At 44.8% G+C, this 25688-nt stretch overlaps 1 protein-coding gene across 4 annotated transcripts in view; it reads right to left on the reverse strand.

Moving 5' to 3' along the window:
• The window catches only part of LOC149857707 (clathrin heavy chain 1-like), a 45842-nt gene extending 20886 nt beyond the window's left edge, over nt 1-24956 (reverse strand). For 2 of the 4 annotated variants that reach the window (XM_090063800.1, XM_090063799.1), the window contains exons 1-10: nt 24603-24955; nt 13454-13661; nt 8624-8892; nt 8314-8475; nt 7294-7407; nt 5571-5744; nt 3390-3587; nt 2751-2951; nt 2489-2641; nt 1370-1492 (exon numbers count right to left, since the gene is read on the reverse strand). In XM_090063800.1, the coding sequence (XP_089919926.1) occupies nt 1370-1492; nt 2489-2641; nt 2751-2951; nt 3390-3587; nt 5571-5744; nt 7294-7407; nt 8314-8475; nt 8624-8892; nt 13454-13661; nt 24603-24953 (1953 nt within the window). In that variant the 5' untranslated portion in view covers nt 24954-24955. Of the gene's footprint in view, nt 1-1369; nt 1493-2488; nt 2642-2750; nt 2952-3389; nt 3588-5570; nt 5745-7293; nt 7408-8313; nt 8476-8623; nt 8893-13453; nt 13662-24602 lie in introns of all 4 variants that reach the window. The other 2 variants (XM_090063797.1, XM_090063798.1) reach the window with 2 other exon arrangements.
• Nucleotides 24957-25688: the final 732 nt, after the last annotated feature.

A 25688-nucleotide genomic window follows, 5' to 3' on the forward strand; every position in this document is an offset into this window, starting at 1 on the left:
TCAGCAGGACCGCATTGACTACACCCAAGAGTGCTAAGGGAATTGGCTGGAGTCATTGTGAGACTGTTGGCAAAAGCCATTTGAAGACTCAGTGCTTAGGAGAGGCCCTGAGACTGGCACCACACTAGCCTTCTGCCACTCTTTAAAGGGGAGGAGGGAGGATTTGGGAAACTATAGGGTGGTTCTGACCTCAATACCAGGTACAAATAGAAGGAAAAAAAAAAATATCTATATCCATCTATCTGGGAGGCTGGCAGAAGGCACGATGCCAAGGGACAGCCAACATGGTTATGTTTTGAGAGAGCTGCATCTGTTCTTTTATAGATGAGGTTGGTCAAACACTTAAATGTGGGAGACACGGTTGATGTCAAGCTTGGGTTTAAAAGAGGTCTTCAATATGGTCTCCCATAATGCGTTTTGGGGGTGGGGGGGCAGGGGTTTAAATATAAAAGACTGGGGGATTGTGTGCTGGCAGAACCCATGGTCAGGTGGGTTGGGAAACTGGCTAAAGGGGTCAACCCAGAGAATGTCCGTACCATCTTGGTGGGAGGTGACTAGTGGTGTCCCATAGGGTTTAGTTCTTGGCCTCGTGTTGTGGAACTTCTTTATCCTTGGCTAAGTCCATTGAAAGCATGATGGCCAGGTTTGTGTGACTAATACTAAGTTATGGGGGAAAGCAGTCATGCTAGGGGATAGCATGTGGATCTGAGCAGACCAAGACAAGCTGGAAAGTTGGACAGTGTAGAACTGGATGAATAAGGAAATGCAGAGTGCTTTATCTGGGGAGCAGTAACCAGCAACATGAATATAGGTTAAGGGGAAGACACCCTGCCCAGTACAGTGGCTGAAAGGGACCTCAGGTTTATGGTTGATCACAAGATGATCCTGAGCCATCAGTGCAATACTAGTCAGAGCCAAAAAACACATATTAGGATGCATTAGCCAGTGTATTGAGAGCAGGGTTAAGCAATTCCTTCTTACCCAGCATTGGCAAGCCCCTAGCTGGAGTACTGTGTCGAGTTCTGGGCACCATACAAAGCCAACCCACACACACCAAGAACTGTTCACTAGGGCACCCCAAGAGAGGACAAGGAGCAATGGCCATGAACTGCTAGAGGATGCAAGGAAGAACTTCTTTATGGTAACAGTGACCAGAATCTGGAAGAGGCTTCCCAAGCAGGTGGTGTAGCCCCAACCTTGGAAGTTGTCAAGAGACTGAACTGACACCTTGCAGGGATCTGATCTCAGCAGTATTCCTGCCTAGACCAAGGTGGCTGAACTATTTTTTGAGGTCCCTTCCAGCCCTTAGTTTAAGATTAAGTGTACAGTGATGGCACAGCTGGGTTAGGGTTTTTTGTTTTATTTTTACCTGGTTAATGTTGGCTAGTGGCTCTTCATCCTGCACCAGCATCTGAGCAAACTGCAGACCCTGTTCTGGACTGACTCTCATTACACTTCTCAACAAGAAGACCCAATCTGGTGTATAGCCAACCTGAAACATTGGGCAAAAAAAAAAAAAAAAAAAAAAAATTGTCAGAAGTCAGATCCTCATATCAGTTCCAGTAGAGCCCTAGGAGTTTCTAAAAAGTCACCCACTGAGCGCACCTAGATATTAAAGTTAACCAACAGCAGCTGCATAAACGTGGCACATGATTCTCCCTTCCCATCCTGGGATAAATCATCAAGTCTACGTACTAAATCTAGATAACAAGCTACTGAAAAGAGCAAGTGGAGCTCAGGGCACTATAGCTTACTAAGAGTCAGAACTAAGATTCATGAAGTCTATACAGGGCATTTAAGGAAAAAAAACCCACCAACACACAACTTTCCCCCATCTAGAATTTAATGCAGGAAGGACAGAACACAGCCAAAGTTACTTTGTCCAGGATTATACAAGGTAAGTCCCATTAGGGAGGAGATTTTAGATCAAATGGCACCCAATACAGAGTTTCTCCGACATTAAGATCCAAGGGTACCTATACACATGCAGTGAGGCTGCTCCAACATGCTGCAATTATAGCAGAGTAGATTTTAAATAGTCTGCTGGAGCAATAAACTACCATGCCCCAGCATCTCATGCATTAGCATCTGTGCACCAAGAAGTGGTGGCAGGGGTCCTTTAAAGCTCATTGAATAAGCTTTAGTTAAAAGCACTCCCACAGCCATTTTCAGCACAGGGACACCAGTTTGAGATTCTCTGGGTGCTTTTCATTAGAACAGCTCAAAACTCCTCCAATTTAAGTGCCCTGAAACATCTACATTTGCTGCAGAAGACAAAAACTTGAGACTTGCCCCTCTGAAGGGTAGACAGGATTACCATGTCTTTATTGAACAGCAAATCCACCTTGCTCAATTTTTACTGCTTATCAGTTTTAAAGATGATTGAATAGTTAAATCCTTGCCTTATCGCCCTGAAGTTGCCCTGTGAAGATACAAGTTACACTGCTGGACTCTTGTATTTGGGGCTGTTACACCACCTTATATTTACCTTTTTGGCATAAAGAACTATTTTCTGGAATTGGCCAGTTTCTGCAAAGCACTGAATGACTTTGTTTGGCACATTAGCACGAAGGTAAACGCTGAGTGCAAGGGTGGGGTCAGCAGCCTTCACCAAGTCTCCAAGCTCCTCTGAACATTCCAGCTAAGAACAAAAGTTACCATATGGTCAGACCAAAAAAAAATAAAATCAGCATGCACTAATAAATTATTACCACTCATGGCAAAGCAGCAAGCAAGAGACATTTGTATACCTTATCTTCCTTCAACCATTTCTCCAGCAACTGCTTCCGGCCTTGTTGCAGGACAGGACGGCACAGTTCCAAGGACTCAAACTTATTGAGTTGCCCCTGATCAAGCAAGATCCCAAAGTACTGCAGCAAAGGCGAGGCCTGCCCTGGTTGCGCTGGCACACTCTGGAACTTCCTGATAGTGTCACTGGTACGCAGGATGCCCTGAGGAAAGACAAGAGACTGTAAGATCCTCACCATCTTGCATCTGCTATTCACCCAGATAGCCTCAATTCTTCCTGCACTTGGATGGAAAGCCACAAGAACTATCCAGCTCAGACAGCTGGCACTGACACCCTTTAGGAGGTTCCTGATCCAAAGGTGTTGTGTTTTGTTGATACTTCTCTAACCTAAGCCCACCCTGGGCTGCAACTTCAGTAAGTTTGCAGAATCCACATAAAAAGAGTTTCTAGCAGACTCATTCACCTTTATCAATTTACACTGTACTGCAAGTCAAGGATCTCAATTCAGTTGGTAGTAGTTTCATTTACAAATAATAATTAAATGTGTCTATAGGATTTAGTGTGATCTTCTTGCCAGGATAAGCTTCTTGGATGTTCTGATCACCTTAACTACAAAGCTTCAAATCCTACCACCGCTCACCTTTGGTGCAGATGCTGCTACTTTAGCAGCTTCTGAATAGCTTCCTTGTGCAAAAAGTGTATTGAATTTCCTGGCAAAGAGTTCTTCTGCCCCAGCCAGGTTACTGCGGATTGCCATACGCAGACCCAGGTCTGGATTCTGGAGAACATTTGTAGCATAATTCACAATGTTATCTTCTTCTACACAAACTGAAAGCACCTGGAAGGGGGGGACACAACAAACCACATAAGCAATAGTCCTCAGCACCAACTTAGTACTTAAAAATGAGAACATTAGAACAACTGAGCATTCAAAGTCAACAGCACCAGAACTGTCTCTAGCATGATTAAGCCATTTCTTTTCTCCTGCCCACATAATATTTGCATAGCTTTTGGACTGCTGAATATACTAGATCTTTAGTTAGGTCTACTGCTTTCTTCAAGTACTAAACTAGTTCTTCACACCTTCAAATGCTAGGCAAGACCTGGCACTGGACAAAAAGCAGTCCCTTTCAAGGAGTTTAGTATTACTACAGTTTACAGGCCTCATGTCTCAACTTGAGATTTTTTCTGCCAAGGCTGTCCCATTAGGTCTGATGGGACACTAGAAGCTAGGTAGAGCTGCTCTACCTCCATATCTTAGGAAGACTTTCCACATTTCACCCCAGGAACTGTTACTTGGTACAGCAGTCATGCTGGAAGCAGGTATGTCACCATGTTACACCAACATCAAAACCCCCTATTCCAACCATGTACCACATTTAACTAATGCCATCAGACCAAGCATCTTGCATGTGGATTCAAAATTGTGTCTCTAGGTCAAGACAACTGAAGGCAGAGTTTGCTCCCTTGGCAGTTAACATCCAAACAGCTAACTGGATTTGACTACTTCAGTGATCACAAGGTAGTCTACAAGCAGACAAACCGCTTACCCCTGGTGTTTACTTGCCATGGGTTCCAAATTTTATTTTAAGAGTTTTAGGCACTACTTGCCACTTAGGGCCATTTTTTTTTTTTTCCTTCTTCTGTAGTTAAAGTTATAGGGAACCATAGAATCAATAAGTCAGAAGGGACCTAGACAGATCATCTAGTCCAACCGCCCTCACCATGGGCAGGAAGGAGCATTGGGGGTGGGAGGAGTCATAAGACCCCAGCCAGGCACCTGTCCTGTCTCCTCTTGAAGGTCTCCTGGGAAGGTGAGAGCATCATCTCTGGGAAGCCTATTCCAGGCTTTGGCCACCCTTACTGTGAAGTAGTTCTTCCTAATATCCAACCTAAGCTTATCCTCCCTCAGCTTGTGGCCATTGTTCCTAGTGACTCCAAGGGGGCCCTGGTGAACAGGCTTCCCTCAAGTCCCTGCTGCTGGCCCCTGATAAGGTTGTAAGCAGCCACAAGATTCCCTCAGCCTCTCCTCGTAGGGCTGGCCACAGAGGCCCCCCAACCATATGAGTTGCCTCCTCTGGACCCTCCCTAGGTTCTCCATGTCCCTCTTGAAGTGCAAGACCTAGGACTGGATGCAGTACTCCAGCTGCAGCTGGACCAACACTGTAGAGGGGGAGCAAGACCTCTCTGGACCTGTTAGTGATGCCCCTGTTGATGCACAACAGGGTGCAGTTGGCTCTGCTTATTGCTTTGTCACTGACTCCAGGATGAACACGAGGAGTTGACAATCATGACTGCAAGATGCCTCTGTGTTGCCAAGAGGGTCAGCCCCTAACCTATAAACCATAATGCTGGTTCCCTCTCCCCAGGTGCATTCTGCACTTGTCCTTGTTGAACCGCGCGAATCACCACTGCATTCCCTCCCCCCCCCCCCCCCCCCCCATCTCTTCAAGACTGCTCATAACTGCCCTTCCAAAAAAGGCTATCAAAGCATTACAATGATTTCTTCTTGCACTGTTTTAGTCGAGATTTGATTAAGCTAATGGTTCCCAAACTTTTTTGCCATGACCCACTCTTGGGAGCAGAGTGCAGTGGCAGCAGTAGCCCTGGAAGGGAGAAGCACCCAGCATACTGCATGGCTCATCCTTTGTGGAGGTGATGCCGGCAGCATTGTATGTGACCCTCATTTGGGGTCACAACCCAAGGTGGGGAACCACTGGATTAAAAAGCTAACAAACTTCTAAATAAGCTACTGTAGTGGTGATTTTTATCTAAGATACTTCATGCCATTTCAAGATTTAAGAATAGGTTGCAGGACTACCTGTCCTTTCTTGTTTACACCAATGATGCCAGAGGTAGGCTCATGAGGAGCAGTGACAAAGATAGTGTCAGCACTAATACGGTTCATGTAAATGCACACTCCAGATTCCAAGTCATACATATGTATGTATCCATATTTTGTGATTAGGTATATAACTCCATGCTTGGCTCCAATCTGTCAAAAGGAAAAAAAAAAATAGTTACCATTTTGGTTGCTCATTTAAAAATGATACTGCCCAATATACATCTTACCTGGATTGGAGGGGGAGAGGGGGACCACACCCCCAGCAATTATGACTTCAGCCCAGAAGGGGGTGGGGAGGAAGGGGAAAGAAAAACCTACAAGCAACTCTAAACTCAAGAGCTACAAAGCCACAAGTGGTTGGTGCAAGGTCATCACCCCCAGCCTCAAAAAGCTATAGGAAAGAGTCTTGGTATGACTAGCTAGGATATTTTGATAATAGGAGGCTTCTGGTATAGAACAGTTGAGACAGAGTAGTAATGCTACAACCCCAGGATTCTTCTCCATGAAGAGTCTCTTTATTTGGGCAGCCAATTCTAAAAAAGTTAAAGCCTTGAGGTTGCACAGGTCAGTTGCTATACATTTCAGGCCTGGAGAAATGCTTGCTTTGCATATCCTGTTTGGATTTTGTTTTTCTGGTTAAGAGCCCCCCTCCAAAAACCCACACTATACATGCCAACCCTCAATCATATTCAGTTATGTAGGCAACAGTGTTCAATGCTGTAGAACTCAATATCTCAGGAGCTGAAGTGCAAACTCTGGCATGCAGCTTATGCTACCTTTTCCCCAGAGGCTGAGGGGCAGTTAATAAAGAACAGAACTTTCTGCTCAAACAGCACAACCTAGTTAGTAGAGACAATGTTAAGACCGCAGGTATTTGGCTTCTCAGTACAATATTTTCTCCCTACCCCACCACAGAATCTCATTAAACTACCTTCTGCTGTGAACACTGCCTATCATACTGTTCATAAGCTTATTAAAAGGGACTTCCCCTCCATCTGCTTTTGCTGTACCTACTTGCTATATCCTTAAAATGGCTTCTACCCATGGAGTTTGCCTTTTTGTTATGTTTATGTAGTTTCCAACATAACTCCTATGAAAGGAAAACAGATACTACAGAACAGACAGCAGCTACATAAGGAAAAAGACAGGCATATGAATTCATAGCAACTACTGCTTGTGTAGGCTCCAGCTAGAAGTAGAGCCAAATGCTCTCCAGCCTCCCCTTCCACATCTCCTGAAGGTCTGGTTTAGCCTTCCCCCAGCCCTAGAGTGGCTGCTTTGGAGTAGTTCACACTAGGCATGTTCTACTTTGTGGAACAGACTTTAAGGAATTCAAGTTACTCATGCAACTCCATTGTGAAAGAACAGGTGACATCTGCTGTCTCTTTCCCCTCCTTGCCTCTTGGGGGAGAGGAAAAAAGCACAACTGCTATAGCCAAAGTGGCATTTGAAATCCCAGCTCCTGGCTCTGTCCAAAGTGCCAACTACGTAGGAGAAATGCTGCCAAGTATAAGTCAATTAGATGCGTGCCATAAAAAAAGACCCCCCCCCCCCCACCAAAAGAGACTGCACCTTCTAGTAGAGATGAGGTATAGGTGTGCCCCACACTTGCAGTGTGACACCTCCAGAGAGAGTAAGCAATTGCAGTAAGCCAAAGTTAAAAGTAACAGGCCAAGGGCTTGGCTTCAGTGACATTTACCTGCATTGCCACAGGAAAATCCGTCTGTGCCTCAGGAGGGAAAAATACATCAACAGCTTTCTTAACAAAGGGCTGGTTTCCAGCAGCAGGTTGACCTACTTCAATTATATGCAGCTGGGAAGAAAGAAGCACCAGAATAGATTTCAGGTTGATTCTACCCAAGAAACAGCATTAGGTAGAGAGAAGTGCAATCCAAGCCATTTATAGACCAAAGCCATTAGCAGCTTAACATCTCTGAAGCCACTTACCCTTTAAGATTTCAAACTAATATTTATTATCCACAAGCACTAGGGCCAGGGCAAGAGGATTAGGATATTTTGGAGAACTTCCAGTCTTCTAGAAAGGAGGAAGCACCTGGCTTTAAACAGGTTCAATGAAGAGATTTTTCCACCTTTTTGGTAGGGGTACTAAGTAGAATTGGCACTTTGAGGCCGATACTGGGTTAGGATTATTTCAGTTCCATTTAGTTACCAACAACTTGAAGGGTCTGCAACAAGCCTTCAGCCCAGAAACCACAACTCAAGCTTTAATATACAAGACTACCTTAAGAGAGAGTCAGCACACTAGACCATACTCAAGTAGTTGAGCAGTTTCTGTACTGCGAGTAGTGACAGAGCAACCCCTGTACTATTCTAAGTTTTACAGAATTGCTTGAACAAGGAGGTCCCAGACTTGCCTCTTCAGGGAGACAGTACAGGAAGCTGCAATTAAAAAGGTGCTGCACATTGTTAGCTGTATGGATACACAAGAAGCAATACAAAGGCACAAGATGTTCCCCTTAATGTTATAGCATGGCTCTTATGCCTTTAAGCATAGGTACTCTATTGCCTTCTGCAGTTCTTTAAGATGTTAAAGAAACTAAGCTGAACTAGTCCCCCTTTGGCTTTCAAGTAGTTTAAAGTAGTCTACAAGCCAAACACTCCTTGACAACTTAGCAGATGGTCATTTTCAAAAGGACCAAAAACAACTGCAGCCATTTTGCATTAGGAAAGAGATGGTCAGTAAGTGGTGCAGACTTACCTTGCCTCCTGCAGGACTCCTCACAGCAAAGCAGAAGAGCGTGGAAGGCTTGACATTTCCTTCTATTTTGAATTCTGCAAAGGCTGCTGCATGGCCTTCAATAGGTTGAGAGACTTTTCTGTCAACCGAGTAGAGCTGCATTGCACCAACGACACGATTTTGCTGGCAATACAGCAAGGGGAAAAAAAAAGGGTTAAAGACTGCAAGTTTTACTCAGCCCAAAGAAGGTGTGCATGTCAAGACTGTAGGGATCCCAAACTAGACAACACACGACAGAGCAGCAGGCAGCAAGATAAAGTTTAACACATACCTGTGCTGAAATGCCAATAAGTAGCAACCATTTTTGATGTTCATCAGTCCTGTAGTTTATAATCTGGCAGCCTGCCAGACTGGCATGCCTGTCAAACATCTTCTGGGGCTGAGATTCTCCCTCCATGCTCCAGTGGTAGACAGCAGTTTCTGTCACCAAGGCGACTGTATTCACAGATATCCATTTCCAGAAGATCACTTCCTCTGCCATGGTGTGGGCTTTCATTTTACTTTTCATCTCAATGTTAAAGATCTGGAGCGTCTTCCCAGCTGATGCGAGTCAAAGGGAAAAAATAAATAAAGTAAATAAAAATGGTGATGAACAGGTATAAGTAATCCTCCATTCTATAGATTGGAGGCTAGATGACATTTAGAGAACTGACTCAAAATTAAGTTAAGTTATCCCACTTCCCTTATTTCAATAAAAGGGAAACTAGTTGTTAGCCTACCATGTCTTTACTGTACCCAAAAGCAGCTCTGTGAAAGCTAGTTACAACAGCCTTAAGATGTTGCACCACAAGCTTCAATTCCTGAACAAAGAGGCAGTATGCATCATTCTTACTTTTCTGGATTCAAGGGAGTACATTCATCAAGTTAGCTCTGACTGTAGGCTGACTAGGCTTTGTAAGACACCCCACTAGAGCAAAATTTGGTTTAGTCTTGATACAGGAATTAGAAAGACGTTAAAGAGCATTTCTTTCCAAGTGGGCTTTAGTACTTGGTTTACTAGCTCTACTCATGCTATGGCTAGGTTCCATAGCTTTGAGCAAGCTTATATACAGATCTCCAGTAGCATATTAGAACTTTGGCTTTTGACACCTCATCTAGAGAGTTACAATATAGATGCCAGCTATTGTATAGCATCATGCCCACAACTAGGTCAAAGCAGATTTACATTGCTCAATGGCCCTCCCCATAGAGTGGTCAACCTAAGCAAACATCAGAAAGTTCTCCATAGAGACACCTACACCAACTAAACAGCTGCACAATCCAATTGGTAGATCAGACCTTTTAGCTTCCATGCTTGCCTACCATCATACTGTTATTTTAAAAATGTCCATTACTCCCTTGTCTCCTTGTCTAGTTGAGTTGATCCATTGGAGGTACCCTAGCTTCCTGTAAGCAAAGGGCATCTTGCTATTTACTGCAGCATGCTGAAGCTTTACTTTACCCAATACTCAGAGTGAGCCAAGACTACTCCATAATGGTTTATTCCTTCAGGGCCTGACCTAGTAATAACTTTCTATCTAGAAGCAACAATATGACTTGCCATCATAAGCAAGTGGGGCAGATGTGAAGTAACCTCAGAAGTTCTCCACTGGCAGGGGCACAAGAGATGGCAAAATAAACTGGTCAAGAGATTCAAGTTGGTCATCTCTTGGGAAGGAGGAGGGGGCAAAAAATGCATTTACTAAAGAAGAGTCCACTTAACTCAGACTTCTAGTCCTTTTCCTTGAAGATTAAATTAACAGTGATTCTCACTTATGCTGAGTAGTGATTTTAGAAAAATCCACAAGGTTTTTTTTGTTTTTGTTTTTGTTTTGAGACTATGGAACAGAAGAAAGTTTGTTGAGAAAGCACTAGTTTCTTTAACTGACAGATGCCAAGCAGTACTTCCAGAAGAGCTTGCCAAACCAACTCTATCAAAATGCAAGAGAGCCAAGTTAAAGGTCCCTGGATTGCCAAGTAAAAGAGCTAGAAAGAATCTATCATCAGGACCACATTTTATTAGAAAAAGTCATACTAAACAGCAACTGTCCAGAAAGACTGAGAAACACAAGAAAGGATAGTAGCAAGGAATAGGAATTGGTTTAAAGAGGAAAGCAGCCATAAGATGAAGCATTTCAATCCTCCAGAGGCAGATCAAATGTTCATTTGGAGCCATCCTCTCCCCCCAAGGAATTATTTTATCCTCAGTGAGAGAGGCACCCAATAAGAAGAATCTTTCAAATTTATCTCATTGCTCAGTTAAACAGCACCACAGCTTCAGCCTGCATAATCCTTGGCCATTCTAAAACATACAGCTTGATCTGCTTCAAAGTGCCATGGGTTGGTTGGCTTCTGGCTTAAATAGCCAAACTCGTTTAGAAGCAAAGCCTTAATGCCACCTTAAATGGCGGATATGATCTTGGGCAGGTTAACCTTCCAGTTGTAGGTTCTGCAGAATAAAAAAGTTCACCATCACATTAGATCAGGACCAAATCATTTAACCCAGTCCATGTTCCTCAGCATAGTCCCAAGGACAGATTGCAGTATTCTACTAGTATTGTTTGCTGGAAAGACTTAAACATCCTGCTACAAGTTAAAGCAGGGAAGTTCACAATGTTTGTTTTTCCCTACCCAGACTCAAGATGCTGGCTTCTTTCCAACTTCAAATACTTTAGGAGATCTGACTGGATCTGGCACCCTTAGGCAGCTAGGCCTAGTGTCCTCCTGCCCCTCCCTCATTTATTTTAAACTGATCCATTTACTGGAAGTCTTTACTAAGAGGCAGAAAGTTACATTTCTGTTAACTCAAGCATGACATTGCATTTTTCCATTCCATGCTAATGGATGGAAGTGCCTTCCAAAAGGCAAGTGCAGCATTCCCCGCATTTGTTCTGACAGACTGAAGTGCTCTCACAATACAGAACAAAAAAGCAAGAGATCCATGGATACAGGGGACAGTGTAATTAATGCTCAGTACACTAGGAGTACCACATGCAACCAAGAAATGCAATTGTGCACACACTAAACCCTAGGAGACAGCCTAATTTAGGTAACATTTCCCCACTTAAAATTGGAATTAACTGGTTGCTCACCAATTCATCCATTATGAGCAACTCCCAATCATGACATTATGCAACAGCTCAGAGACTTACCACAAAATCAGCAGGGAAAGTTTGCAGTGCACCAGCCTTTAGCCAAAACAGCCAAGAGCTGGAGAATCAACCTTTGCTTATAGCTCATGGGAAGTTTTCTGCAAGATCTTTGGACAACCACAATTGTGTTTAATAATGGATCTATGGTACATTAGAGACAAGGGGTTCTACCTCGGCACCACTCCATTGTTCTGCTACCCTCCAATCTAAATTTTAGGGACGGATTGCCTCCTCTAGCCATGGTAATTTTGCTGTACCTTGACATCAAGTGCAGCATTTACATCAGTATGGAAGGGCATGCCCCCACCCTGCTACAAAAAAAAAAAAAAAAAAAAAAAATCACACAAAACCAACAGCATATGCTGCTTAATTACATTTGTTAAAAAGGGGACATTAGCCAATATACTCTGAAGCATTGGGACAAAAATTTGACAAGACCTAGATGTTGGCAAAATAAACTACATTGTTAGAAGCTGGATGACACCGACAACCCATTTTAGTTAGTAAGTTAGTTTTGGTTCTAGACAGGTTGACAGTTATCAGTTTGAACCACATGACGTTTTAACAGTACAGAGGATGCACTTTCCTTGCCAATAGGTTGATTTACAGGGGTCCAAGATTGATTTAGCATATTTTCAGTGAATCCAAATCAGCCTTGAGATACCAGGATGCTCCCCATTTCTGGCTACCTTGCATGTGGAAGCAGTTCATAGCCTTTGAAGAAAAGGCATGCAATACCCAGAACGAATTTCAGCTGAAGTCAATATTCCAACTATTCCATTTTTCAAAAGCCAGCTTCGATTTTGAGCCAGCAACTTCTACTTTTCTACTACTAGTTTGCAAAAAACTAAAATTTTAAAAAAAAGTTAGTTCTTGGACCCCTACTTGGCATCACCACAAGTAGAGACTAAATACCACACTTAGGCAGAAATGAGTGGCACACAAGACATGCTAGCAAAGGTCTCTCATAAAAGTATCGTGACTTGGTTTTGTCTACCAACTGTACTAGTTACACATAGAATGCAGTCCCCATTGCTTGGTACAGTCAATAGTCAAAGCAACCAAACAGTTAGCAGCATGCCAATAGAGGGAGAAACTTGTAATCCCATGCCTGGTACCAAGTCAGCAATTCCAATTAGCTGTAGAATAAGCTACAGCTTCTTGCAAAGAAGTTCAGTACTTTATGAGATTTGACCATTTTACTATTAAACATGAAATGTCAGGACAAAGTTAACTCACCATCTGTTTAAGACAAGAATGCAGGAAGAAAAGTACAAAGTCAGTAACAAGGTGAAGCAGTTTAAGGATTAGACACCAGAATGTTTGCAAAAACTATTCCGTCTTCTGAAAGGTTGGGAAGTCTTTAATCCCAGGTGCTTTGGCAGCTTAAGTTGTATTCAGAAGAGCCAAGAGTCACTTACAAGTTAATACAGAAAACCCTTCAGCCAAGCACCAGATTTTAGCTGCCGAGTCACAATTTAAATATTTAACTTCAAGCTTAAAAGAGCTTGTCCTAGACAAAAACTTCTCTCCAAGCACTGCTCCCACCCTTACAGGCTAGCCTGCATTAAATATACAAGTTTAAAAAAAATTATTCTAATAAATGCACCATTTCAGTTATTAACTTTAAGATCTCTCACATTCATTAAGTAGGAAAAAAGGTGCTCTCCCATTTCTTCTGTTCCCTTGAATAGTAACAAATACTTTCACTGCAGAAGAGATTCTGCAAAAGTAGTGTCCCGGTCTGTCCAAGAGAAGATAGTCTAAAGAGTTACTCCATTTGCAAACCTAGTTATGACATACCCCTAAATTGCCACATGTACTGGGGTAGCTCACCTCAAATTTAAGAGGGAAATCCGGTACTAATCAGTAAGGACCCTATCAAAAAATGTTCCTACAGAGGACTACATTAGATTTCCATGCTTGTGTCACTAAACACTAGATATTCCAGTAGAACAGCATTAACTCACCTTTCAGAGCAATTACTTTAGAAGCTGGATTCATGATAGCACTTTCTGCAGAGATTGGGCGTCTGATAGGAGTAGTTGGATCACTCATGTCAATTATCACAACTTGTGCTTGCTCTCCTACTTTCTCTCTGATGCAGATGAATTTGTCAGATTCCATTGTCAGGGTACTGAATCCAATGTTTGCTGGGTTAATCCCCAGGTTTTGAAGCTAAACAGAAAAAGACAAAAAAGTTAGTGTTAACAAGTAGCTCCTCCACACAAAAGTCAAGAACACACAAAACTTCAGGCTACACTAGAGGCAAGCCCCCTCCTTTCCTCAAAACCCTCAGAAGAATAAAAAAAAGTTTCCTAGGAGAACTAGACAGAAAGGCTAGCAGGAAAAAAAAAAAAAAAAAAAAAAAAAAAAAAACCCACACAAAAAAACCTCACTAATTTTATTGAAGTCCTCCAGTCTCCATGGAAGATTAAGTTTCACATTTTCAAAAGGAAGCTGGAACCAAGTCTTGTATCCCCACATGTTGATATGCAATCTTAGATTCATTCAAGAATATTTGGAGTATTTTTTGGACCACTCCCATGTCAACTTTCTCTGACCTTTGTCCCAACTCAGCTTCAGCATTAAAAATACTGGAATTAAGATGCACCTCATAAGAGCTGATTGATGCTTTGATGGGTGGCCAGTCTCCAAGCATGTAAAATCCAGCATGGGACAACTATGCCAGATTATGTACTCTTAGCTCAGCTCAAGTCTCACACACTACATGGCTGAAGCCTCCTATAGTAACAGAGTGCTGTTCAATAGCTTTACAGAGAAGCTTTAAACAAGCCAACCAGCCACAAAGACTATAACTGTCTAACCTTGGTAACAAGGAATCCAGAACCAGATTGGTCAGGAAGTTCTAGATAACCATACAGAAAAAGATGCAAGGAATCAGGAGTAAATTAAGTATTCCTGTGACCAAATATTCAAACATATTGAACATCAGGAATTTAAGAGTAAAAGATGTGAAGTGGCATAGCATCAGAAACAGGAGGCTCATACAATAGTAAATAGGTACATAGTCATCCCCAGTCTAGAGCAGGGGTAGGCAAAAAAAAAAAAAAAAAAAAAAAAAAAAAATATAGCTTGTGGACCAGGCATGGGGGGCAGCCCAGCAGCTGGACTCCATTTCCTGACAGCAAGGGCTCCTTCTAGCTGCTGCAGTCACTGGGCCAAGCCTCACTGCCCAGAATCCACGCAGGAAGGACACTCTGCTGGGGGCTGAGATAGGGCACAGGCTGGTAGGGAGCAGGGTCCAGGAAGGAGATGGGTGGGCAAGGCTGAAAAGATACCAAGATCTTAGGGCAGCAGCAACCTGGGGCCTAGAGCCATGATCTGCTGCCTGCATGCCCAGCCAGGGGCCCCACCTGGTCTCGGCAGTGCTACGTTGGTTAGCACTACAGAAGAAAGAGACTTGGGGGTCATCATTGACCACAAGATGAACATGAGCCTCCAACGTGATGCTGCGGCTAGTAAAGCGACCAAAATGCTGGCATGCATCCATAGATGCTTCTCAAGCAAGTCCTGGGACGTCATTCTCCCTTTGTATTCAGCCTTGGTGAGGCCGCAGCTAGAGTACTGCGTCCAGTTTTGGGCTCCACAATTCAAAAAGGATGTGGAGAAGCTTGAGAGAGTCCAGAGGAGAGCCACGTGCATGATCAGAGGTCAGGAAAACAGATCTCACAATGACAGGCTGAGAGCCATGGGACTCTTTAGCCTGGAAAAGCGCAGGCTCAGGGGTGATCTGATGACCACCTATAAGTTTATCAGGGGTGACCACCAGGATCTGGGGGAACATCTGTTCACCAGAGCGCCCCATGGGATGACGAGGTCGAACGGTCACAAACTCCTGCAAGACCGTTTCAGGCTGGACATAAGGAAGAATTTCTTTACTGTCCGAGCCCCCAAGGTCTGGAACAGTCTGCCAGCGGAGGTGGTTCAAGCACCTACATTGAACACCTTCAAGAGCCAATTGGATGCTTATCTTGCTGGGATCCTATGACCCCAGCTGACTTCCTGCCCTTTGGGCAGGGGGCTGGACTCGATCTCCCGAGGTCCCTTCCAGCCCTAATGTCTATGAAAAAAATGAAATCTATGGAGGCCTTGTAAAAAAAAAAAAAATCACAGGGCAGTAACAGCAGAGCCAGGGCCATGTGGGAAGCAGACTGCAGCTCTGCCCCAGCCTCTCAGTGTCACTCTCCATGGAGACTCCAGATCATGGGAGACCAGCCAGGAGCTGTGTTCTGCAGGGCATGCAGGGAGCTGCATCTGGGAACTTGGAGCAGTGACAGCACAGGGCTGGGACAGAGACAGAGCTACAATCTGTGCTCTGCACACCCCTACCCACAGAACTGGCACCCATTGCAGAGGCTTGCAAGCAGCAGATCATGTTTCTGCCCCATACTGTCACTGCCCTTTGACCCCAGCCATACCACAACCTGAACACTGCTCCCCACCCCACATAGGGAGTTTTGACATGTTTTGCGGGGGGGGGGGGCGCAGTATGCTGATGCAGTCCATAATAGCTCTGCATAACTCCTTATGTGGCCTACAAAACCACACACACACACCCCTAGAGGCAGAAGCAGCCCCTAAATTGTTTTTTCATCCGAGTACTTGCCTCTTGCTTTTATATTTAAAAGTCACATTTCATAAAGCCTAGGTCTGTTAGTCCATGTAAAAAGTTGATGATGTTCTCCACCCCAAAGTTTCAGCAACTGGGCTAGCAGAGAGCCTAGTTTCTACTCACAAGCAGTTGGAATGAGCTGACAATCTACACATGACATTTTTCTCCAAGGTACTCCATCTAGTTTCCTAACTTCTGCAGAGATGCTGCCAGAAAGACCCCACAAACCAAAATAAAGCTTTCAAACTTGCATGTAGGAGGCCAATTTTGCAAGTCCAGCTTGATAGATAGAAGTGCTGGGAGGAAAACATTACTTTGTTAGCCTATATTAAGTCATATAACCCATTTCAACTTGGATAGAGCCATTTGGGGGGGGGGGGGAAATAGTGACCAAACCAGAAAGAACCCCAAAACAAACCCCCCCAAAAAAGCTTAGAAGCAAATACATCCATCCATCTTCAAAGCTTCTTAAATAAAAAGAGGATCAAGAAGCAATACTACTCAGTGCTAGAAGTCAGTAACAGCTGTACTCAAGCCACAGTATCAGAAATATAGTAGTGTGTTATCCAGGCATTAGGCCCCCTCCATCTACTTCACCAATGCTTTTATGTGAAGATCCCCAAAACAAATGAGCAGGTCACATGATGTTTAATAGCATGCACATAAAAAGTTTTGATCTGACCCATCATGGTTTGCTACAGTACATAGCTTTATTCAAGCCAAGTCAAACTGAATGTGTAATTACCACAGCACTACATTTTAGCAGAGATCTCATCCAGGAGGGCTGGGCTTAGGGATTTTTTTTCTGCATTCAGATTATTCACCTATTACTCATGGACTACAGAGTGAACTACAGCAGCTCCATTAGTGTCCCAAAGGACTCTAGTTAACTTCAAGGACTGCAATACAAGTCAAAACAAGGCAGGTTCCAGGCTTCCTGCAAGTCACTGAGATGATACTTGCTGCAGCATAGAACTGGTCAGAAGTTAGTCAGACACTTGAACTTTATAGTAGTTTGGGGTCAGAAAGGACCTGAACAGATAGATCTGGCCTAACCCCCACCCCAGCACTGGCCAGAGCATGGACTGGGATCACAACCCCAGTCAGGTGGTTTTCATCTAACCTCTTTTTGAGTTTACCCAAGGTAGGAGCAAGGACCACTTCCCTAGGAAGTTAGGGTGGCTAGGATCTGGAACCGACAGCAAAACAATGCCTCCTAATCTCTAACCTGTACATGTTCTCCAGCAGCTTCTGGCCATTGTTCCTGGTCACCCCAGGTGCTGCTGCATTTGGGGGGGGGGGAATAGGGCCCTTCCTATTTGCTGCTGATCTCCCCTAATGAGTTTGTAGGCAGCCAACAAATCCCCCCTCAGCCTTTACTTGCTGAGGCTGAACAGGTTCAGGTCCCTCAGCCTCTCCTCACAGGGGCCTACCCTGTTGCCCTGCAACCATGGAGGTGGCCCTCCTCTGAACCCTCAAGGCAGGCCACATCCTTCTTGAAGTGCAGTGCCCAGAACTGGATACAGTACTCCAATTGTGGCCTAACTAAATGTTATGTAGAGGGGGAGTATCACCTCTGGACCAGCCCGAGATGCATCTCTGGATACACCACAAGGTGCAGTTGGCTTTGCTGGCTGCAGTCTGACATTGGCAGCTTACGTTCATCTTTGAGTCAATAATGACTCCGAGATCCCTTTCCACCTCTGTGCTCACCAGGGGGAGCTCCCCAGCTTGTATGCATGCTGTGGATTCCTCCTCCCTAGATGCAGCACCCTGCATTTATCTGCATTGAACCCCATCCCATTACCATCCACTCACTCCCGTAGTTTGTGAAAATCTAATTGCAGCCTCTCTCCCTTCAAGCATGCCTACCTCCCCCCACATCTTGGTGTCATCAGCAGACTTGGACAATGCGTTTTCCACCCCCTCGTCCAGGTTGCTGATGAAGATGTTGAATAGCATAGGCCCCAGGACCGAGTCCTGGGGGGACCCCACTAGTCACATCCCACCAGGTCGAGTATGACCCATCCACCACTACTCTAGGTGTGCTCCATCAGCCAATTTTTGACCCATCCCACTGTGTAGGCATCAATGCCACAGTTTCTCAATTTATTAATGAGAATGGGGTGAGAGATGCGTCAAAGGCCTTTTTAAAGTCCAAAAAGACTACATCCATGATGACACCATCATCCAGGGATTTAGTTACCTGGTCATAAAAGGCCATCAGGTTGCTCTGGCAGGACCTGCTTTTGATGAACCCATGTTGATTTCCCCAGGCATGATCTCCCCTGCTGGCCCCTCACAGATGTGATCCTTGGTAATTTTTTCCAAGAATTTGAGGTCAATGTGAGTCTTATGGGTCTATAGCTTCCTGGGTCCTCCTTTCTACCTTTCTTATAAATGGGGACATTAGCTAGTTTCCAGTCTCCAGGCACCAGCCCTGTGGACCACAATCACTCATGCAGCCAGGCCAAGGACACAAACTGTAGGTTTAAAAAAAATAAAATCATCATCAAGGGTCACTCATGCAAAAAAGTGTTGCTCAAAGAACTTTAACTCCATGGTGAGGAGCTTAACAGTGCTTTGATGCTCTGCAAGACAACCTGTACACAGTCTGTAGCAATTGTGATGAAAGCTGGCCACATTGCACAAAAAAGGAGTTCCTTCCCCATCTTAGAGGAGGACAGGAAGAAAAAGTTGTTTTTGGGTGGGGGGTTTTAAGCCACTGCTTCCACCCCCCCAGCCATCTTGCTAGAAGTGGCTCCCTCCCAAGTTAACTCTTTGGAAAGGCCACTTTGATAGCTCAACTTGTACTGCAAACTATAAAAAGCACTTTTGTAGAAAGGTGCAAAGCTAACTTTCCCAGTGCTAGCTGGGACAACAGCACTTATAGTGCCAGCTTACTGTTGTTCCAGAAACTTGAAGTTTTAGGAGGTCTCTCTAGTGTTAATGCTCTAATAGGAGAGCATTTTGTCTTCTTGTAAAATTATGACCAGACCCTAGTCCCCACTCCATGTGCTTCACTGTGAAGTAACCAGTATCAATACATATTATGTTGCATGGTTCTGTGCCTTTTCCTCCCACCTACCCTAGCCAGTTCTTAATACTACACTAGAAAACCTGCCCCAGAGATTTGTGGTCTTTCAGTGACTTGCCAGTTTCTAGTAGTCTCCTCAAACTGGAAGCCCTCATCGGATATACCATCAGAACTGACCACGCAATTTAGTCAGCAACTCCTGATCAGGAGTAAGGAACAGGAGCCATTCATAAAAGAGGTAGGCCTCTAAACACAGCGGTAGATAAAGCATCAACTCTATGGCCAAATATAGTCTTCAGAGAGCAAAGTACAGGGGGCAAGAAAATAAGATGGGTCTCATCTACGCATTGAGACACTCAACATGCAAGTTGCACTTCAGTATTTTTCTGCTCTGGAGAGACCTTCAGGCTGTAACATGGACAGCCCCAGACTCATTTCCTCAATCTACCAGGAGGAAAACTGTCTTGCCATCTCACTTATTCAGTATCCCATCCCTGAAACAACTTACAGCTGAGAGATTTTACTTCAGATTCAACTTGGAAATCAGTGTTATTTCTCTCTAAATTCCACTTTCCATTTCTAGTATTTCATGGGGGCATATTGCCTTGCTCATACTGATCTTTAATGATTCTAGATGTTTTAGAAATTAGAGGGAGAATTAGTAATAGGGCTCAGTTACCTCATATGCTCCAATCCATTGTCCCATCTAGGTATAATCTTGTTTGTATAGTTCAGTTATTATAAGTCTGAATTTTAGTCCACACAGCTCTAGAAGAAATCACTTCCATTTGCAGCAGCTCACCTTGCTCTCCCTTCTTCCCAGATATTTATCAGGGTAATTAAATCCTGATCTTCCTTTAAGAGAGGAATTCAGCAGTTCAAGGAAGAGATGGGGGCAAGAGTGGGAATGCCCTATTTAATCTTTTACCTCTACCTTCATCTCAGGAAGAGAGCTTCCCATTTTAGAGTACCTCAAGGCATCAAGCATTTTCTTGGGGAGTCAGATGCATCAAGACATAGTTAGTTAGTTAGTTAGTTACCAATTGTAAGAACTCTACCAGACAAAACAAGCAATACTCCTGCAAACTGATTAGTGTAGTAGTAAACAGTATGCATCCAAGTAACACTCTTGCTGAATTATTACAACAGATGGCCAAGCTTCCCTAAGCTCCACTGTTCTCCTAGTTGTAACTTGCTCCTCTACAAGAACTCCTGCCCTGCTCAAGTCACCATTTAAAAAGGGTGTCACAGGTCATCCACCACATGATACCACCCGAGGCACAGCATTCAAAGCTACAGGAGAGACATGACTCAAGGATAAGAAGAGTCAGGCAGACTTCAAATCCTGTGTTTACCTAGGCCTTCATATGAGACTAGATACTTTGTTATCCACCTTAAGAAGCCTGGACCAGGTTATCTTAAATCCATATGCTGACCAGTTTGCCAACAGAACCATTTCAGTTAACTATTAGGTAGAAGACAAGACAGAGTAACAGTTATTCCCTCTTTTGGAATGAAGGCTACAGATTGGGGTCAGAAATTCTTACATTTGCAGGTATCAGGAAGTTGAAAACTTATTATTTGGTGTCTGCATGCATAAGAATCAAAATTTTTCATTTTATTCTTCCCAGTTTTTCTGCTTCTAACTAGACAGCCCTCAGAGTTTTGGGAGTTTGTTTTTTTGGTAGATTCAGGAATATCTACTGAGGCAAAGCCTTGCTTCTCCAAGCGTAAGTAGGGTAGTAGCCACATGTATCAAGAAATTCTACTTTAACCACTAATTCTGCCTAGTGAGTAGAATGGACATACTTGAAAACTGGATCTTTTCCAGTCTAACCCACTTAAATTTTCACATGGCTAGACAAGCTAGTCCATTTTGCTACCTTTATTTATGCTGCAGTCTCTCAGAAAGAGTCTTAAGGCTCATCTACACTGCAGTCTACAAATGCAGACTAGAAGGATGCTCCCCTTGTTTTTCCAGTAGTTTGGAAAGAAGAAAATTGTTGGGTGCTTGGGGGTTTTGTTTTTGTTTTTTTTAAACAAAAAAACAAGAGCACAACACAAATAGGCAGAGACTGGTCATACATAAAACTACTTTAGACAGGAAGAACCCCAAGTTAGTTTTTGCTTATATACTCCGCTAGCCTTGCTCCAACATTTATGATAAGGCTAAGCAAGGTCAAGAACAACCACTCCACCCCATCAAAAATTCAAGTACCCAATATCCAAATATTAAAAATGTATCTGCGATAGTTTGTTGCATAAGTCTACTAACTCTTAAATAAGGTCACAAACTAAGGTAAACTAAATCTACTTCTGTATTATTGACTATTACTCATTCTAACGCCACACGTTGTCCTAACTGTACTGCACTCACCCAGTTATACAACTGGTAGTGCATCTCTGAACCTTATCAGAAGAGAAGATAAGTGTATAGGAGCTGTACAAAGAACTTACTGAAATTTAAAAGCCCTAAATTGCACCCCTTCTCAAGTCACCAAGTTTCTCTGCAGTGGCATGCTACAAGAGGCAATTAGTGCCTACTCAATTACCTTGAGTTAGCCACCTTACCAAACAGCATCTCTTGACCACATTTTACCACTAAAGATCAGGGGAAGTCACCACAGGCAAGTGTGACCTTTTGTACACAAAGTTCTCAAAGACGGTAACTACTTTTTCCCAAGTATTAGTCACTTAGTTTTAGGAACCAAAGGTTTCCAAGAAACAATTTGCAAGTTTTGAAGTGTTCTGTGAACTCTGTCCTTGGACTTTGCTGCAACTAAACATGCAGAGGCCTTACTCAGTTCATCACAATTCTTACTCATCTTAAGTCATAGGTCTGTTGCATAACTGACAGCAGTTCCTGCAGTCTTTCTGGGAAGCTCTGTCATGATAATTGAAGCTCAAGAGCATGCCCATGTACCTATATATTGGTACCCATCTTGCAGCTGCAAGAACTACAGCCTTTAATCTCAGATTGTCAAGATTATCTACCATAGAAGATGACTTGAATACAGAACACATAACTAAAGTCTCATTTAAAGCGATTAAGAAAAGTGTGCTTTAATGCAACTAAACTAATACAGTGCAACAGTCCTCTACTTAAGCCATAAATAGTCAGCTGCAGAGATGCAATAGTCATGTCTAACCTCTGAACTGGTTAAAGTTATCAATGCATCTCTTTTGACAGTAGTAGCACTCTTCACCTGTAGAAGAGGCATCCTCTTTATCACTTCAGTTTTTCTACTAGAAGAGTGGAAAAGGCACGTGAAGTTCAAATGCAGGAAAGCTTGATTTTCTTCTTCTGATAGAAGTAGTAAGCACAAGGATCAAGTCTACTAGTTCTAGAATCTAGGTCATTTGAGGTCGTTGTCATTCAGTTCACCAACTTCTAGAAACACTTTGATATACATTATCATAACAGTACACCTATCATAGGTGTTCTTAAGCATCTAGCACATTAAGATATTCTTATGTGCATCTGATCATATAAAGGCTTTTGAAGTGAAGTCGAGTCAAATAAATGTTCCTTCATCAAGGAGTACAGATGTCAGGTAAATAGGATGCATTACTCAATTGTAAAAGCTTACTTACAAAGCTAGGATGCTGCATAGATCTAACAAACTGTATTTAGGGAATTATAACATTTATGGCAAAAAAACTCTTAAATGAATTATACCAACTGATAGGATCCAGCCACTCTGAGTTGCTTCAAGTTAAATTTAAAGTAGTGAGAAGATTTAAATACTCCCCTATGCTGTCTTTACAGCAAGTCGTTTAAAAAACTTGAGCCACCTCATTCATGAAGCATGTGCCTACAAAGTTGGGTTCAGTTTTCTAATAGTAGGAAGACATTTGTAAACAGCTGGTATGTTTGGCAGTTCTAAAATTAAATCTAGGCTAACATCCATTGAAGTCTCAGATGGAAAGGCATATTTACATAAACATGATGAGTTAATGCATTCACCTCATTAACTCCAAGAGCTCACATCTCCCTTGGTTTTCCCTACTAAGAAACAACCTGCTAATTACTAGGCCAGTTATATTTTTTTTCCTCCATCCACATATTAATGCCTGTATTTTCATTTGATGTGGAAGTCATCCTCAATTCCTAGTACCTTTGGATTTAGTTTGCATTCTAGGAGGCAGGTTCTGCTGGAGACAGTGGTCAGTAGAGTTACCCTTAGATTTCTTCCACCATACATAGTGGGAAGAATGGTCCTCCTTACCCACCTTGTTACAACAAATCACCACGTTGCCACTGAGTCTGCAGTGTCATTCAAACTTCTCATTAGGCATACAGTTGAACTTGTCCATTTAAAGCATGTCTGGAAGTCAGACAGCAAGTCCCACAATAACTGGAAGCAAGATGGGTGCAGTCAGACTGCATGATTTCTGTGCTATGATGCAGGGTGACTTACTGCTGTGCAATAGCAGGCTCAATGCATTTGAGAGACAAAATGCAGTCAAGCCAGTCAAAATACTACCAACTGCCACTTTATAAATATCTACCTACCACATGTGGTATTGGTGTCTCAGAATTAGCTGGTTCAATTGTTGACCAACTGTACTTTTCCCTAGAATTGATTAGGGTTAGTAATGCTTTTAAGACAGAGCTCACAAAAGGGGATTTAAAATCTTCACATCTTAATACATTTCCAGGGGTGATAAGGAGATGTAAACCTAATATTGAACTTTAAACATCGCACTTGATAGGAAATTTACTGCACAGCTTTACACCTTTGACACCAATGACCACCATCTCCATTTCAGGTGGCTCATCTGCACTCCAAGATAGGAAGACAGATTTTGTCCCATCCCTCCCCCCAGAAATTTTTGGACCAGCAGAAAGAAAGAAAGCTTTCAGCAGAGACAGCAGCCTGAACCAGCTTCCTTCAAAGAAGGGCTGGTGGCAAAACTGTTTTCATCTCTCGAGGCAGCGGTGAACTTCCATGAGCCGCGAGGCCTGTCTCGGAGGCAGACCCTCCGCACAGGCCGCCTGCCCAGGTGCTAGCCTCCCCGGGGAGAAGAGCGGACAGACAGGAGACAGGCGAGTGCCTCCCACCTGCTGCAAGAGGAAAGGGGTCTGGCAGCACCCGAGGTGTCTCCCGCTCCCTCAGGCCGCGGCGGGGGGAGCAGAGCGGGCTGCAGGGCCGGAGAGGGCTCGGCCTCCGCTCGCGGGCACCGGGAAGGCGAGGGGAGAGACGAGAGCGAACCGCTGCGGCCCGAGGGAGGGGGAGGGCGGGGCCGCTCATTCATTCCTCACGACGTCCTCTGCCGGCCCCACCACCCCCGGGCCGGGCCGGGCCGGGCCGGACCGAGCCGAGCCGAGCCGGGCGCCGCCATCCCCGGCCGTGACTCTGCACAAACGGGGGAGGATGCGAGGCGCGGCCCGAGGGGCCTAGTGCGCAGCCCCAGCCCCAGCCCCAGCCCCAGCCCCGCTCACCTGGAAGTGCTCCTGGAAGCGTATAGGCAGGATCTGAGCCATGTCTGCGGGCGGCGGTGCCCGCGGGCGATGCGACAGGACGCGGGACGGTGCAGCGACAAGCTCCGTCCGCCCCGGCGGCCTTTTCTGTGTGGGCTCCGCGGCCCCCTCACTCCGTCGAATCACTCCGCCCGCCCCGGCCTCAGCTCCACAGGGTCTCCAAACAAGTAGTCCCTGCCCTTCCCCCGCTCCTCCGCTCCCGCTCCTTTGCAGCCCTCTCGCGGCTTCCCCCGCCCGCCGCGGCCACTCCCTCTGAGCAGCGTGTCGGGATTGCGGAGGGCAGGCGGGGGCGGCTGCCCAAACCTGAGGCATCGGAAGGATGCAGGGAAGGAGGCACTTGTCAAGCCCTCGGTATCCTTCCGCCCGAGCCGCGGTACCACGTGACCCCATCCCCATGGGGCGGGGGAGGGGGGCGGCGTGAGACCCGCAGGCGCTCAGCCTGCACGCCCGTGTGCCAGCTCCCATGGGGGCTCGCTGCCTGAGGGGGTTTTGCTGCCTTCCCAGGAGAGAAAAGGTTGAGGGGTGGGCACAGTGCAATGCCCCACGGGCGGGGGTGCCAGGCAGGACTCTCTTGCCTCCCCACGCAGCAAAGTAAGGGTCAGGACTGTCAGCAAAGGTCTTCCTCCCCCAGCACGGCCTCGCTGGAGCACAGGATGCAGCCCAAGCACAGACCTGGGTTACGCTGAAAATGAAGCCAAATTGGCACCACGGCACAGTCGTGCAACACACAGTTTTTACGTGACGCTAATGCGCAGTGCAGTAATTCTGCGACGTGTTAGTGCATTTGTGCGGGTTTTGCCAGCCACGCTAATGTCCGTAGACCCGAGCTGCTTGGTGTGGCCCCTTGCCCCCTTCCAGTGGTGGCAGGGACACGTGTTGTATTACAGGAGCCTGCTGGGTCTTTACTGGAGCCGGCTTTCCGGCAGTAGCAGCCTCTGTGAGAAGCACAGGCCTGGTCTTACATCTGACCCTGCACTGCCCGTGACCCACCCAAGGGGCATGGCATTACAGGGACAGCAAGCTCCTGAGCACCATCACGCTGCCTTC

This window comes from Crocodylus siamensis, chromosome 9 (assembly GCF_052110815.1).
Source record: "Crocodylus siamensis isolate JL-2025a chromosome 9, ASM5211081v1, whole genome shotgun sequence".
Taxonomy (NCBI): domain Eukaryota; kingdom Metazoa; phylum Chordata; order Crocodylia; family Crocodylidae; genus Crocodylus; species Crocodylus siamensis.